The sequence below is a fragment of the Rattus rattus genome, chromosome 3 (assembly GCF_011064425.1).
Source record: "Rattus rattus isolate New Zealand chromosome 3, Rrattus_CSIRO_v1, whole genome shotgun sequence".
Taxonomy (NCBI): Eukaryota; Metazoa; Chordata; class Mammalia; order Rodentia; family Muridae; genus Rattus; species Rattus rattus.
In genome coordinates, this window is record NC_046156.1 from 100,122,381 (window position 1) to 100,138,736 (window position 16,356).

The 16,356-nt window shown below is 41.7% G+C and overlaps 1 protein-coding gene across 1 annotated transcript in view; it reads right to left on the reverse strand.

Moving 5' to 3' along the window:
• Trpc4 (transient receptor potential cation channel subfamily C member 4) overlaps window positions 1–16,356 on the reverse strand; it is a 155,287-nt gene that overhangs the window by 21,280 nt on the left and 117,651 nt on the right. The window contains exons 5-6 of the mRNA XM_032898421.1: window positions 15,453–15,592; window positions 4,301–4,614 (exon numbers count right to left, since the gene is read on the reverse strand). Coding sequence (XP_032754312.1) covers window positions 4,301–4,614; window positions 15,453–15,592 — 454 coding nt within the window. The remainder of the gene's footprint in view (window positions 1–4,300; window positions 4,615–15,452; window positions 15,593–16,356) is intronic.

Consider the following 16,356-nt stretch of genomic DNA (forward strand, 5'->3'; position numbering starts at 1 on the left):
AAATAGCATTTTATTTATTCCCCTTTGAAGGTATTTTTCAGCGGTTATTTTCTTTTTTTAAATGACTCTGTTCCTCTCGCCTGAACATTGACAGCTAGAGAAACAAAATACGTAAAAACGTATGGTGTTCTGAGCTGACATTTCTCTTGTCCTAGGAGACTGAAATGCCGAGCGAACAAACTCGAGTTGAGACCTAACTCAACATTTAATTTCTGTTATCTACCCCCAACGAGGTCATAGTAAAATACACAAAGCATGATCTTAACTCGCCAGCCTAAGACACTGGGAATTTGGCTCCAACTCCAATATATACGAATGAGCTTTGCTTAATCAGAAGTGTGCTAAGGCTCATGACCCCCTCTTCACAGGAGAGTCCCTTTGCAGGGGACGGTTGGCCAAACTTCTGCATAGAATTACTTCAGACATCGAATATTGGTGTCCTTTAGTGGACAGTTTAGTGCAGTTTCTTCCGAGTCAGTGAGAAAACTGCAAAACACAAGAGGATTTGGGAATTGCATCCATTTGCTGATGACAAATGCAGACTCTTATGAGACCCAAGTCACAGTCCACACTCACAGACAGTGCGGGGTTTGTGCATCTGGGATGTGTATTAGAAAACACACAACTGAGAAGAATGAAAATTTGAGAAATGGGAAGGCAAAAGAGGGGCAGCGGGATGGAAAAGGAAATAATACAGTGGGAATTCAGAACCAATTTGCCAGGAAAAAGTAAAATAATGTTAGGACCCTGGAAACAAAACTTAAAAGAGAGGCAAAGGCAAACTCACTGAAGGATTGAGATGGTTCAGCTAAGGCCAACAGTGAATCTGGTAAGAGGCACGAAATCATTTGGGTATTTTGAATGTTGGAGCCTCTAATCTTGGTTTAGAAATACCTTTCCTGAGAAGAAATTAGAGAGGCAGACAAAAGACAGATAGGACAGGACAGGACAGGATAAACTCAGTGGCCAGAGGATGTAGACTTAGGCCTGGACAGTGAACAAGGGAAGATATTGACAGAATAATGATGCATGTGGTTGGAGAGGGAGGGAGGCACCATGCTAAACCCAGGTTTCTGGTTCACTTGCTCTCTGTGTGGGTGGATTTATGGGAACAACGACAAAGAGAACTGGGAATGCTGGGAATGAGGCAGGGACAGTTCGGAAAGAGATTAGTGAGCTGTCCCTGATTGGAATTTTTCTTCAGGAGTCACAGCGAGAATGAAGTAAGAAGATAAACATCCTAGAACCAGTGGTCAGAATGTCCTTCCTGTACTTTTGGTGAAGTCTTGGAAGCAGGAGCTAAATGAAAAATGACAGAGGTATAGAAACATGTTTATATGGAGTAACATGGATGAAAGGAAGGAGGAGGACAACTGTAGCCCGGGTGGGGGGAGGAGTAAGAAGTTAAGGAAACAAATGAGAAATGGCACTCTAACCAAGTAATACTGCTTTGGATTTGCTACTGTCTTTGGGGACCTCTGGTGATAGCACAGACCTTGTGTTAGGCATTTTATATGAGTTAATTGTAATGCCATTTAGAATACAGTCTCTGAAACAATGGGTCAAAAAGGTGAAAACTTTTCTTGTGGAAGAAAAACTGAATGTGAGAGGATGCAGAGATCAAGTGTGGACAGATGACAAGAGACACCAAGTATCACCATCTGTCGCCATTACAGTGACAGACATCTGCTACAGAAAAGCAGAGTCGGCTAAGGATAGACTTAAGCCTAGCACAGCCTGTTTAATAATGTTCGGGGTTAGTTGCATTATTTAGCTTTTAATATCATTGAGAAAAACACAATTGTCATTTAGAGGAAAAAAATAATGTAGGTGAAACATCTTTGGGGGAGGGTGTCAAATGATTTAGTCCTACCATGTCAGAGATATGCATTACTGATTGCCTTTCAAGTCTTGAAAGAAATCATGAGTACAAACAAACTAAAACCACACTTAGGTTAAAAAAACCCAACGTATCTATTTGGGGACAAAATTCATATCAGATAATTTACATTGGACACCTAAGCTTTAATGTTTTAGGTCTGATGTTCTATTCAATTATTTACTAATAAGACAATATTTGGAACAAGAGGATGCCTTGAAATTTTAGGGGTCATAAAACAGGACAGTGTGAGAGTAGCCTGTCAGAGGAACAAGGCAAGTGAGAAGGGCTGGGCTGTGAATGAGGTCTTCCCTTACATTACAATGGATGAGGGAGGGAGGTGACTCAGTTGTAGGTGCTGTGTAGAAGATTCTTCAGGAATACAGCATGTGGGAAGGATGCAGCAACCACACAGGAGGGCGGCTCAGCAAATAGCTTGTAATGGGATGTGCACTAAAACCCAGCAAAAGTTTTAAGAGAGGTGATGCTTGGGATAGTGCACTCTGTCAGAAAGCCACAGAGACAATCACCACAGACAATGTCCAGAAAGATTATGAAAGGCTTAGAGAGAGGGTGGCGGTTCTGGTTCTTATGAACCTTCTTCTGTCATTGCCTTTGGCCAATTCACAAAACAAAAAATAAAACACACACCTCACATGCATACACCATATACACACAAATACCACACACACACACACACACACACACACACACACACCACACCTACCCACACACCAGACATACACACACACCATACACACACACATACACACCACACACACCACACACATGCCACTCACAGACACACACATACACATGCACATACACACACAAATACACACACAGACACACACACACACACACACACACAAACACACACACACACACACACACACACACACATAGCACACACACACACCCCCACACACACACCACACACACACACACCCACACACACACACATACACACACACACACACACACCTCGCATACACACACACACACACACACACACACACACACACACACACACACACACACACACACACACATACACACACACACACACACACACACACACACACCACAACACACACACATACCCACACATACTACACCCACACACACACACACACACACCACACACCACACACACAGACATAGCACACTCACACACACCCCTCACATACACACACACACACTTCACATACATATACCACATATACACACCACACACCACGCACACTCACACACACACGGTTGTGAAATAATTCTAGTCATCTGAGCCAAGCTGCCGTGTAAGGTCCTATCAAACAAAGATGCCACTGAAGAAGGTACCACCACCTCCCTGCAGCCCAAGGTTGGAGAGAGCCGATGAGGGCCAAGGAGTCAACCTGAGGACAATTGAGATGAGGCACGGGGAATCAGGATTTCATGGTCTCTCATGACTGTTAGTTTGTAGGAAATCTAAAAGGATGAGATTAACTGCACAAACAGACAGACGTTGGTTAATTAAAATGGAGTTTTAAATATCAGGATAGAAACAAACAGATGCAGGATTAAACCAACTAGAGCATTTTAGCTACTGGTGATTTAGATTATGTGAAATGCCTGCTTTCCTTTCAGTTAGAAAATTACTCTTTTGCACGGTGTATAATTCTATGAGGACCCAGGAGGAAGGTTATTAAGGTGACAAGCATGTGCTCAACTGTGACTGCAGTGTACGGAAAAGTCACCCGGCTTCTTAACCTACTAGCCTTCTATTTTTCACAGTGGGAAGGAAATGGACCCAGGCAGAAAGCCTCTGAGGTGCTGGCGCAGACACTAGTCTCTCATGAGTATGGGCTGCCATCAATCCTGCTTATGAAAGTCACCAGACGTTGACAGTGGCTGTTGATAACTGCTCATCCCCATGCAAGCTTACAGGAAACCTTACCTAGGCAATAATAATGGGTGGATTTGAGTATTCATTTTGGATAATTTTTACATGCTCATGTTTTTCATACTGCACTAAAAATCAAAAGAAACATATGAAGGGCCATGTGGAAATATAGAAAAGCATTTGAATTTTCCAACAAGATTGAGTATATACGCATATGTATAAGATAATACATAGGTTTCCTTTTTGAATTCCACATTTTCCCTTTGTATGAATTCTATGTATAGCCCTACCTTTTCCTGAGGTCATTCCAAAGAAAAGACCATTTACTAAAACTTGAAATAAATGTACCAAGTATTTTTTTCCTTTGGGTCAGAAGTCTACGTTTCTATTCAGAACCGTGTTAATTCTATCTCCTGTGTTATTCATAGCATTAATTCTCTGTTTCCTTTGCAATCCTTGTGGTGAATCTTTCACATTTGTGACATCATATACTCTTAGGTCTGCCCAACATTGCCAGGAGCAATGGCTCTCCGACTTACGTGGAGAACGCGTTGTTCTGTTTTTCGCACCGTATGCCTTTGCAGCTTAACCCCTTCGTTTCTTCATAGTAGAAGTACAGTTGATTTAGGCCATTTGCAAAAGCTAGCAGCACGAGGCAGTATATGAATAAGAACTTTAGGATGTCCAGGAGCATTCTTCCCAGAGATATCTGCAGAGGCCCCAGGTGAGAATTGGCAGTGAACAGAGAGATCAGGCGGAGGGAACTGAAGATGTTTGCAATAGCGAATAAAGCCTCTGCCACCAGGGTGGGGTGCCACATGTCCCATGATTCCCGTGGGTTCAGAGCACTGTACTGAAGAAACAGAAATGAAGGCAAAGTAAACACACATGCTGACAGAATCAAATTCAATTCTGCAGGGCTTTCTAGGGTCCACCGCAGCCACTGTTTGGAGGTCTATGCTTTAAGATGGCGGCAGTTAGAGTGAGCCATACAAGGATAGAAATCCATTAACTTATAACATGTGAGCTTTAATCCACGTGACTGCACAGGCCCATCCTTATTTGGTTAATGTCAGTGTGTTCACATTTTCACATGGTATCAATTGGTGCTCATCCCCTAGTGTCTCCATGCAAAGAACACACCTTCTCAGCTTATTCAACTGGTTGGGGTTTAACTTTTAGACTCTTCCTTGAGTGATATTTAAAATAATCGAGTCTGAACAAGAACAGGTGAATATTTTTTAAAATCCTAGTCAATGTGCTTGGCTAACCCACCATATTCATTATGAAAGGAGAAGTGTACTGATAACAACGTAAGCACTAAACTTCTCAAAATGTTCAATATGACACATTGTGTACCATGAATGCTTAAGGGACATTCGTACCCATAACATACTCCTAGACCAGGACACAGACAGATACATCTAACTAGAACAGAAACATTTAGGGGGATTAACCCAAATATCATGCACAATATTTCCACCAATATTCAGGAATAGAGGGCAAGAGGTGAGAAATGGATCGGGTCTCCATGCTGTCAAAACTTTCAGTCTAGAGGAGAGGCTATACACCCGTTGGAGGTAACCTGATGCAGAAGCCATCAGCATACTATAACAGAGTCAAGCCATTCTTAGTGAGCGATCTTGGCTGTGGGTGAAAGAATTATAATGGATAATCTTTGAAAGCACGAGGTTCAACTTTTGCCCTACTATAAGAATACACGTTGGATTCGGAGTCCAATATATCTGGTGGCTGTGATGGAGTGACAATGTACAGACATCGTCATGATTACATAGCTACACACAGTGAGGGCTTTTTGAGCAATGTTACTGGGATCCAGGCTTAATGGTATTGGAATGGCAAACTCCCATTAAAGTTACAACAGCTCCTGGGAGACTCACAGATATCTCCCTAGGCACCATCCGCTCCCATTCTCTGGATAATAAACCCAGGGACCTTGTTCTCCAGAGAATATTTATTTTCTTAAGAAACTTAAAGTCTTTCTCTCCCCAGAGGGAAGACAGGCAGCTAGCTCAGCTGCATCCTGTAAATTCTGAGAATCATAATTTCCGATTTCCTTTCCTGTGGTATAATCCCCTTGGGCACTGGGCGCATCTGGCTCTCATCACATCCCCCATTGGGGATTTGGGACATGGGGACTGAAGCTTAGCTCGCAATGTAAATCAATAATTTGTCTGTTTGCTGATCCAGACACCCTGCTTCCTGTCAGAGAAGAAACAAAGACATAAACTGTAAGCAATTAGCATTTGAGCTCATTCTTTTACGTTTTGCTTTAAAATCTCCTCCTGCTACACACATACACATTTTCTTGGGCTTCTGAATAAGCATGACAGTGCACACCTGTAATTCATGCCCAAGACTCAGGGAGAGGGCTGTGGATTGGAGGGAGGTTAGCGTTAGCTCTTTGATGAGTTCAAGGTTAGCCTGGGCTACACAATGAGACTGTCTAAAAACAGAAAGCAAACAGATAAACTGGGTAAATAGAGTAAATAAGCAATTGTATCAAAGCAATTTAAAAAGCTTTGCTAACCACAATTTCTTTAAATCTGTAGAGAATAAAGTATTCGGCCAATGGGCATATTTTTAAACCTATTGTTGGGTATTAACAAGTTAATTTGAAAATTTAATTTTGGTTCCAGTTCCTCCTTCTAGCCCACCTCCATCCCCTTGAGCCTCAGCTTCCTGGTGGTGTGGATACAGTGTCCCCTAGTTCTTCCATGACACCCCCCTCAGACACTCCTCTGAGCCACCTCCTTTGCTTTGTAACTCTACAACATGCTACAGAAACCCCTCAGCTGCCACCTTTGGTTAGAAACCAAGTAGGCCACCAATGTTCTTCCTTCCCTCACCCACTCTGTTCTTTCTAGTGAACTCTTACTCTAGGCTCTTCCCAACCACTTCCATCCCTTTCAGATTGGCTGCCATTCATAGCCAGCCAGCCCAGAGTGTCTCTGTTCTGCTTCTGCCTCCCTTTGTGGAGGATGACCTGTGGTGGTCTGAATGAAAATGGCCTCCACAAGCTCATAAATGTTTGGTCCCCAGGGAGTGACAATATTTGAAAGGATTAGGATGTGTGGCCTTATTGGAGGAAATGTGTCATTTGGGGTGGACTCTGGGGTTTCCAAAGCCCAAGAGAGGCCCAGAGTCTCTCTCAGCTAGCCAGCAGATTAGAAAGTGGCTCTCAGCTCCTTCTCCAGCACTATGTCTGCCTGTGTACTGCCATGCTTCTCGCCATGATGGTAAAGGGCTAAACCTCTGAAGCTCAAAGCAATGCCTCAATGAATTGTCTTCCGTTCTAAGAGTTTCTATGATCACAGTGTCTCCTTACAGTAATACAGCACTGACTAAGACAGGACTAATGTCACTTAAGAGACCTCCAGAGTCAGCCCCTTCCCCAACTCTAGTCTACTGTACACCCTACCTATTGTTTACATTGGATCCACCAGTATTGCTTGGATCTGAAACCAGAATTCTATCTAGAACTTCAGATCTTGTATCAATCAGAGTCTGATCCCCAAGATCCAGAGTGGTCCTAAGACTAAAAAATAAGCCATCATTCTATTACCCAACAACCTGAGTTGGGTAAGAGAAACCAAAGAATTAAACACACACCCAGCTAAGGGGAGACCAAATATCTACAGTGAGAATGCTACAATGTCAGAACTGCAGATGACTAGATCCCAGCACAAAGTACAAGCACCAACACTCAGGACAGTACGCGTCCACCCGCAGCCAGCCCTGTGTTAACATGTCCCAAGAAGACCAGTTCAGCTCAGTTGTAAGACAAGAACTTCTAAATAGCAATTATTAGTATGCTCAAGGATCTGGAAGAGGATATGAATAAATGCCTCCATGAACACCGTGAAAATGCAAACAGTTGAATAAAATAATGAAGACAATTCAAGATATGAGGAGAGTTTAACAAAGACAGAATCACTAAAGAAAAGACAAACTGAAATCTGAAACGTTGATTTTTTTTCTTTTGCTCAATTATCAAAAAAATTTCTAATGTCATTTTCTTTCATCAAAGAAATCTACAACTGGTAAAAAGTAGAGACAGTGTCTATACATGACAGAGAAGCTGCACCCGTGATATCTCATTCACATGGTCACCTAAATAAGTCCTGTACAGTGAATACACCAGCTGACTTACCCTACCAATGTAGATGGGGAAAATCTCTCAACATCCCACACCTAGACGAAGAGCTACAAGTAGAAAATGGTTGCTGATACAGGGAGAACCAGTCTTCTCCAGGGAGAAGCCCTGATAATTTATCCAATTCCAAGTGGCAGGTCCTATGTACATGTGAGTAGCACTAAAGACTCAGCAGGGTGTTTATGTGAGTGTGTGAGTATGTGAGTGTGTGGGTATGAATATGTGTATGGTGTGTGTGCTCTGGAGTGTGTGTGTGTGTGTGTGTGTGTGTGTGTGTGTGTGTGTGTGAGAGAGAGAGAGAGAGAGAGAGAGAGAGAGAGAGACTAAAGAAGAGGTCATGAGTTTAAAACACAGTATGGTGGATACAGGAGGAGTTGAATAAAAAGAAGGAGGGCAGAAATAATATAAATGCAGTACTAATGTATTAAGTAAATTTATAAATTAAATATTAAAAATTAAAGTAGTTATGTTGTATCTTTAAAACTCAACCCCTGTGCTGGGTCGCACTAATACCCCTGTCTCACCTGCTCTTTAGTGATAAGCTTGCTTTCCCAGCCTCTTCTCATTCACCAGTCCTCCCCAGATATCTCCCAAGCTCTCACCTCTCAGGGCTAACCCCAACTCGGACTTCAGGTCTAGCCCAGACTTCCTGCTCTCTCATTTCACACTCCGCTGACAGGATGATTTTTCCTGTTTCGGGACCTCAAATTTACAGACAAAACCTGCCTTTATCATCATTTGATCCCTTCATTATGTCTCTAGATTCAAGAGCATGGCACACCCAGTTTGCCGGCGTCATCCAAGACCAAGCACCCCCTCCTAGCTCTCAATCTCATAACAATTTCCTCTCTTTCTTCCATTATCACAGTGACATAATGACATGTCGTAACTGCTTTTCCTTGTATCCTATCTCGTTTATTCATTGCTACACTATCTTTTAGAGGGAAATCGGCCATGCCAGGCGTTAACATTCTCCAAGGCTGCATTTTCTGGAGGCGATGCTTTCAGTTCTTCACAACTGACAGATGAAGCCTGCGTCTTGCATCCATTTGTCAGTAGGTCCGGTACTCCGTGCCCTGGACAAACATGCAGTGCTTGTGATTCTCCCAGATTTTCAGTTTTGCTACATTCCCACCAAATGCCATTCTGTAAATGCTTAGCCCTTTCCTGAGAATTAATGTAAATTCCAGTAATTCTGACTTTCCATCTGTTATGCATCTATGAAGCCTGTGTGGATACCGAAAGATGGTTATGCACTGTCTTTAAGGTACTCATTAATGATGAAAAGAGAAATCACCAAGCCAAAGAGTTAGGCGGTTATGAGACAGACATTGATCAATGTCTATTGTTTCCTTAAAAGGAAATACATGAACAGCAGGATCCCAAAGGCCCAAGATGATAGACCAGAGTTGGAGAATAAAGACCCCCCATTCATCTAAGACAATCATGCACATTTCCCCACCCTTTCAAGTAACTACCTTTCACTCTACTCCTACTGTGATGTCATTTTCCCTACAGCCTTCCTTTCTGAGGAGTATAATTTTTCTGAGAACTCTTCCTTTTTGTAGACATGGAATCAGCCATGTGCCTCGGAAGGTGCAGAATGTGAATCCTCTGTAGAAATGCGGGCTCTGGATGTAGCTGAGTGTTTGGGAACAGGGAGAAGATAGTCAGGCTGTTGAGAGCCCATGATGGATTGAATCGTAAGACTCCTAAGTTCCTAGACTACAGAAAAATATGCTAGTTCATCTCCATGCCCTTCCGAAGTTCATGCATATTCATAAAAGCCAAACTGTCAATCAACACGAGTAAAACTTTCAGGTGGATGGAGGTAGTATGAAGATGGCTTCGGCCATAGTGTGGTCCAGAATGACCTCCTAAGGCTCATTTGCTAGACCGTGACCTCCAGCTTGGTGTCAATGGGAGATGACAAACCTTTCAGAGGTGGTTGTGTCATTTAGGGAGATGCCCTTGAGTGGGATGAGGAGATCGTGGTTTCTTCCTTGTCCCTTTCTTTCCACTTAGTTTGCTTGGATAGTTTTCTCTATCCTGAATTCCCCAACATATTTCAGAAGTGTCAAGTGAGCCTTAAACTGTGAACCGAGATCTTTCCTCTTTATAAGTTGATTGTCTCAGGTATTTGATGTAGTAATGAAATCTGACTAGCACATTTGTCATAAGAGGTTACAGGAAAAAAATGTGTATTAATTTTAATGAGTATTTTACAAGATGAAAAAATTTCCCTTTGTACACATAGGCTAATAAAGTAGGAAAAAGGACAAGAGAAAGGCCTAAGGATTTCTTTCCTAACAGAATTTGTTTCCAGAAAAAACAGCTAGAATTCAGCTGCCTGTAGAGCTCTGCTGCAAAACTGAAGAATGTCACAGACAGCACTATGTGAGGGGCTGACATCCTTCACAAGGCAGAAGCAGCCATCCTTGTCCCCTGCTAACTGATAGGGAATGCAGTCATTCAGCCAAAACTGTTTATTAAACTGATGTCTATTAAAACTCTACCATGGCTGTAAAAAGAATTGTTTGTATTCATAATAATTTTGACTGTTGGAAAACATTTAAGTTACACAGTCAAGAGTTAGAGATTTAATGACTGGCGCTAAACATGAGAGACAAGCTTTGCATATGGAGATGGAGAGGGTTTTAACCCTATTTTCAAGTAGGAACAAACCAGTGCCAGTGAAGTGGAAATAAGATTTAAAATTGTGTCCTGGAGATCATGAAAGGAAGCACCATCGAACCTCATCAGCAAAGAGGACAGTGACGGGTGTTTTGTAATGCTGTTACTTTGTGTTTTGTAATGCCATTACTCTGTGTTATACTCTGGTTAGTTTATGTCAACTTGACACAGTGAAAGTCATCAGCAAATAGACAAACATCAGTTGAAGGATTTCCTTCATTAGATTGGCCTGGAGGCTACCCTGTGAAGGCATATTTTTCCTTCGTGACTGATATGGGATGGTGCAGTCCACTGTGGGTGCTGCCACCTCTGTGCTGGTGGTCCTGGGTTGTGTAAGGAACAATCTGAGCAAGCTATGGCGAGCCAGCCAGTAAGCAGCCACCTGCATGGTTTCTATGTCTGTTCTTGCCTCCAGGTACCTGCCTGAACTTCCTTCCATGGTGGGCTATAAGCCACAAGAGGAAATAAACCCTTTATTCCACAAGTTGCTTTTGTTTTGTTGTTGTTGTTTTTGTTTTTATTTTTTGTTTATCACAGTGACAGGATCCAAACTAGGACATTAAATAAAGTCAAAGCAAACATTTAATATTTCTATTAGCTCCTCACATCTTTAAAACATTCCATTAACTCTGATTATTATTAGTTTTTCAGAAACCATATTAGAAATATTAAGTAGCTTGCTTCAAGTAGTACAAGTAGAAAGTGGCATATATACTAGCTGTAGTCATACTATGTGCAGGGCTGTACTGTCATCTGGATCTTCAATGTTCCTCAAAAGACCAACAGCTTATGGTAACTTTGGGGGTATACAAAAGCCTATGTGAGATGAGGTTTGCAAGGGATTATACTGGGAACATGTCCTCAAGGGGGATTAGTGTCCTCTCCTCCCTCCCTCTCTGTCTCCATCCCTTCCTCACCCCTCTCTTCCCATCCCTTTCTCCCATATAAAGTCTCAACTCATCTATATAAATGCACATAATAAATACTTGGGTTCTTACCTGCACTAGAAGTGGCAGCATAATAATGTGAGTGAAAATTATCTATCTTGCTTCAAGTACTTTTTATGGTAATTGTATTTTAAAACCTTTTGTTGGTTCAATTTTCAAAGTGTTTTCCTTCAACTACAAAACTTAGCAACAAAAAACCAAGTAACTCAAAATTTCTAAAGTGGGCCAATGATCTGAATAGATACTTCTCAGAAAATGAAACCCACACGGCCAATGAGCACATGAAATGAAGTCCAGTGTCATGAGTTATCATGAAAATGTAAAAACCAAAACCGAAACAAGAAGTCATTTCTTCAAATCAGAAATAGGTCATTATATAGGTCATTAAATAGATCAAGTACAACAACCTGTGGTAAATACACAGACAAAAGGAGACTTTTCAGACTGCTGGTGGGAGTGTAAACCAGTACTTCCATTGGCTAGAATCCAAGGATCCTCACAAAACTCAAAACAGCGTACCGTCATTTTTTTAGAATAGGACAGGATATCAAGATATCATACCAATATATTTGTTAAACTGGCTCCTAATAAATTTCCATTACACCCATAAACTAATGTATACCTCAGTTCTCATGAGAGAAGTCCTCTTTTGCAGTAGATAGAAATTAACACAGAGATTCAGAAGGTATAGAGAGTGACTGGAATTCTTGGCCTTAGATGGGAACTCCTTTATCATTCCCCCTCCCCCCAAAGGATCAAGAGTCATTGTGGAAGAGGACCCAGAATGATTGTGTGAGCAAGGGCGGCTGCGCGGAAGCGGAGTCTTCCAGACGCAGCAGAATGGACCTAGGACCTCACAGTGTTTGTGACAACACGCAGAAGACAAGCTCAAGCCAGATAAGTCCCACCATGGAGAGAGGAGGTGGGCATAAAGTTCCATTCCTGACTGAGGAGCTACTGGCCATTGATAGTGGCTAGGAGAGGGAGAGCCAGGTGTGTTTGAGATTGTAGTCTATGATTGGTCAGTGATGTTAGGTCATTCACCTAAAAGTGTATAGCAGCACACATTAGGAAAAAGAGAGAACACAAAGTTGTGTTGGGAGAGAAATAGGATGGATCTAGAAAGCACTAGGGGAAGTTATGAATAGGGTCAAAATACATTGTACGAAATTCTCAAATAACTAATGAAAATGAAAACAATGATATCGAAGAGAAACCTGCTTTCTCGTGGCAGCACTGTCTACGACAGGCAATGGCAAAGCCAGGTAACTGACTGACTTACTGGAGAAGGAATAGGTAGGTAAAATGCAGCACATGTAATTATGATATTAATCACGAAATGAAACCATCTCTTTAAAGAAACCCGATGGAATCAGAGATTTCTGCTAAGTGGAATAAGCCAGACACAGAGGCCTGCAACGCCCTATTCTCTCTTATGTGTAGAGGCCAAACATCAGTCTGGAAGGTCAAAGCAGGGGACCAGTGGTCATCAAAGGTGGCTAGAAAACAGTAGGGGGCAACGGATATAGGTAACGATAGCAACTGAAGAAGAAGAAGTCATGAATTTGCCAAGAGTGGGGAGGCACAGGAAGTATTGGAGGGGAGAGAGAAGAGGCTGATATGATGTGAACACAGTAGGCATGCATGAAATTCTAAAAAACAAACAAACAAACAAACACCCTTAAGTTTAAAACTAAGAAAAGAGTGGAGTGGGGGAGACACCAACCCACCCATGAAACTTTCAACCCAACATTGGTCCTGCTTACAAGACGTGCAGGGATAAAGATGGAGCAGAGACTGAGGGAACAGCTAACCAATGGCTGGCCCAGCATAAGACCCATCCCATGTGAAAGAGCCCACCCCTTACACTACTAATGACACTCTGCTGTGCTTGTAGACAGAAGCCTAGCATAGCTGTCTCCTGAGAGGCCCCTACTAGCAGCAGATGGAAACAGATGCAGAGACCACAGCCAAACATCAGGTGGAGCTCAGAGAGTCTTGTGGAAGAGGGGGGACAGGAGTGAGTGAGTGAGAAGGGTCAAGAATACCACAAGAAGACCCACAGAGTCAACCAACCTGAGCCCATGGGGGTTCACGAGACTGAAACACCAACCAACGAGCATGGCAGGGCTGGACCTAGGCCCCCTACACATTTGTAGCAGATGTGCAGCCTGTTCTTCATGTGAGTAACCTAATAATTGGAGCGGGGACTGTCTTTCTGACTCTGTTGCCTGCCATTTTATCCCCTTCCCCTAGCTGGTCTGGCCTCAGTGAGAAAGGATGCACTTAGTCCTGTTGTGACTTGATGTCCCAGGACAGGGTAGTACCCTAGGGGTGCTTCTCCTTCTCTGAGGAGAACGGGAGAGGAACACTGGGGGAGGGGTTTGTGGGTGGGACTTGAAGGAGGAGGGCTGCAACCTGCATGTAAAATGAATAAATAGGTAAATTATTGAAAAGAAGAGGAGGAGGAGGAAGAGGGAGAAGGAGGAGGAGGAGGCAAAAATAGAGAGAAGAGGAGCTTGAGGAGATCAATAATGGGTTCCAAAGTATACATCGTTTGATCCTGTATTGAAAGCTCAACTCTTAGAACTACTGTAATGCCAAATACACACGCGTGCAAGCACACACGCACACACGCACACAAGCACTGATTTGGAGGCTCTAAACAGAGAGAAACAATAAAGATGTAAATAGTAATTACCCTGAAACAATCGGTACATATTCTAGACATATTTTAAAGTAATAAAATATAATACTGTGTAATTATGAAGTTAATAAAGTTTTTTTTACAATCCCAAGCAATAATAAAAAGATGCCAGGCTTGTTTTTCCTAAGACTGATATAAATTGTATTTCTTCAGTATTTTGTTGAATACTAGCAACATTTTAATTGAACAATAGCTGGAAACTGTAACTTCCCCAAATTTGGGCAGTTTTGTTCCTATGATACGTGAATATTCACAGAGAACAAGAACAACGCTGTTTAGAGCTACTCTAAGTGCGTAAGAGCCCTCACGCATGCTCTTTATTTATAGTGTAGATGATAAATTGCATGCATTATTCATGTGGCACCCAATCAGAATCTATTCTTTCGTTTTCCTAAACCAATTCACTAATCATTTTGCAACAAATTATGTTTTAAAGGAGACAAAAAGGAAAAGACAAAATAAAAGCAGGCAAAGGGAAAATATCCTACTTTAGTTTGAAACACGTCTCTCAAAAGTATAAAAACCTCAGCCCTCATTGCAGAACTAAAGGCTTTATGTAAATTATGGAGTTGTGCTGAGGCCCGGTGCTGACCCTGAGGGGTGTGTGGGATTTCAGGCAGACAGTATCAAGATGAACAGGACAAGGACAAAGAAATTCTATTCTATTCCAATCACACCAAACTGTTAGGTCAAATTGAAATAAGGTTTTGAAGGGTAATATTTTGATTTGCCCATGGACATGTATATATTTGTTACATCTTGTAAAAAATAGATTTGGGTTTTTAAATTTAAGTGGAATTTGAAGAAGAGTTTCTTTAGAATAAGGTAGAACTAGAGTTACGGAGCTATTTCATTTTGAGACAGCATTAATTAGCAGACAGACAACAGGGTGGCAGCTTTGAAGTGCTTATTACAACGATTCCAGGACATGCATTGCTTCTGTACTCCAGGCCTATAAATAAAAGAAGCTGATAAACAGTACATATAAGATTCTATTAATAAGGGAAAGGGAATAACAATCAAAATGTAAATAAGAAATGCCCAAATTAATAAAGATGAAAAAAAAGGGAAAAAAGATTCTCTTAATAAAAGTTAATAGCAACTGAAGATGTGCCTGCAAGAATTAGATGTGTGCATGCATTATCAACTAAGGAAAGAGCAATTACCTTTACAAATGCGACAATCTTCAAGGAGATTGTCGCCAGATACAAGGAGTTCATCACGAAGTCCATTAGATTCCACCAGTCGTGGATGTAATCCTGAAGTCCGCCATCCCACATCTGTTTAATCTCTCCCCATATAAAACCTGCAATTATAGAGAAATTCACCATAAGTGTGGCTTTCAACCTAGTGACTTTCACTAACAAAAGATATATGCAGCAAAGTAATCTCAGACAGTGAAGCCATAAGCTGTAAAATTATGTTAGACACAGTAACTCTTTTATAGGTAATAATATTGAGTCTTAAACAGCTTTTAAGATAGAAGACACTAAGCTAATTCTAGATTTTGTTAGCTCATTATTTATTAGTTTAACACATTAATTTTCAAAGTTATGATGTTCTGGGCTGTAGAAGTAGGTCAGCAAGAGGATTCTTGCAAGAGACGCCACCTGGTGGCTCAAACAGTCTCCCTTTGCCCGCTGCTCTGTTTTTCTTCCCTATTTGAGATTGTAATACAATTACATAATTTATCTTTTCCCTTTTCTCTACCCAAACTTTTCTATATATCCTTCTTTGCTCTTTCCAAATTCATAATCTCTTTATTCATTAATTATTGTTACACAAATATGCACATATTCCTGAGTACAACCTGCCCAGCCTGTATAATGCAACCTGTATGTGCGTTTTCAAGACTGGTTATTTGGTATTGGACAGTCGGTGTGCTTGTCCCTTGGGGAGACTTCTTCTCCCTTTCCCAGCAGTCCTTAATCGCCTGTGGCTCTGTAGGGCCTCATGGACTTTCCCATCTGCTTTAGCACGTCTACTGGTGTCATGATGGTTCATTTGCCCTTATACCCACAGGTAAGCGTGGTCTTCACCCACCATCAAGGAGACTTCTCTTTGCAACAC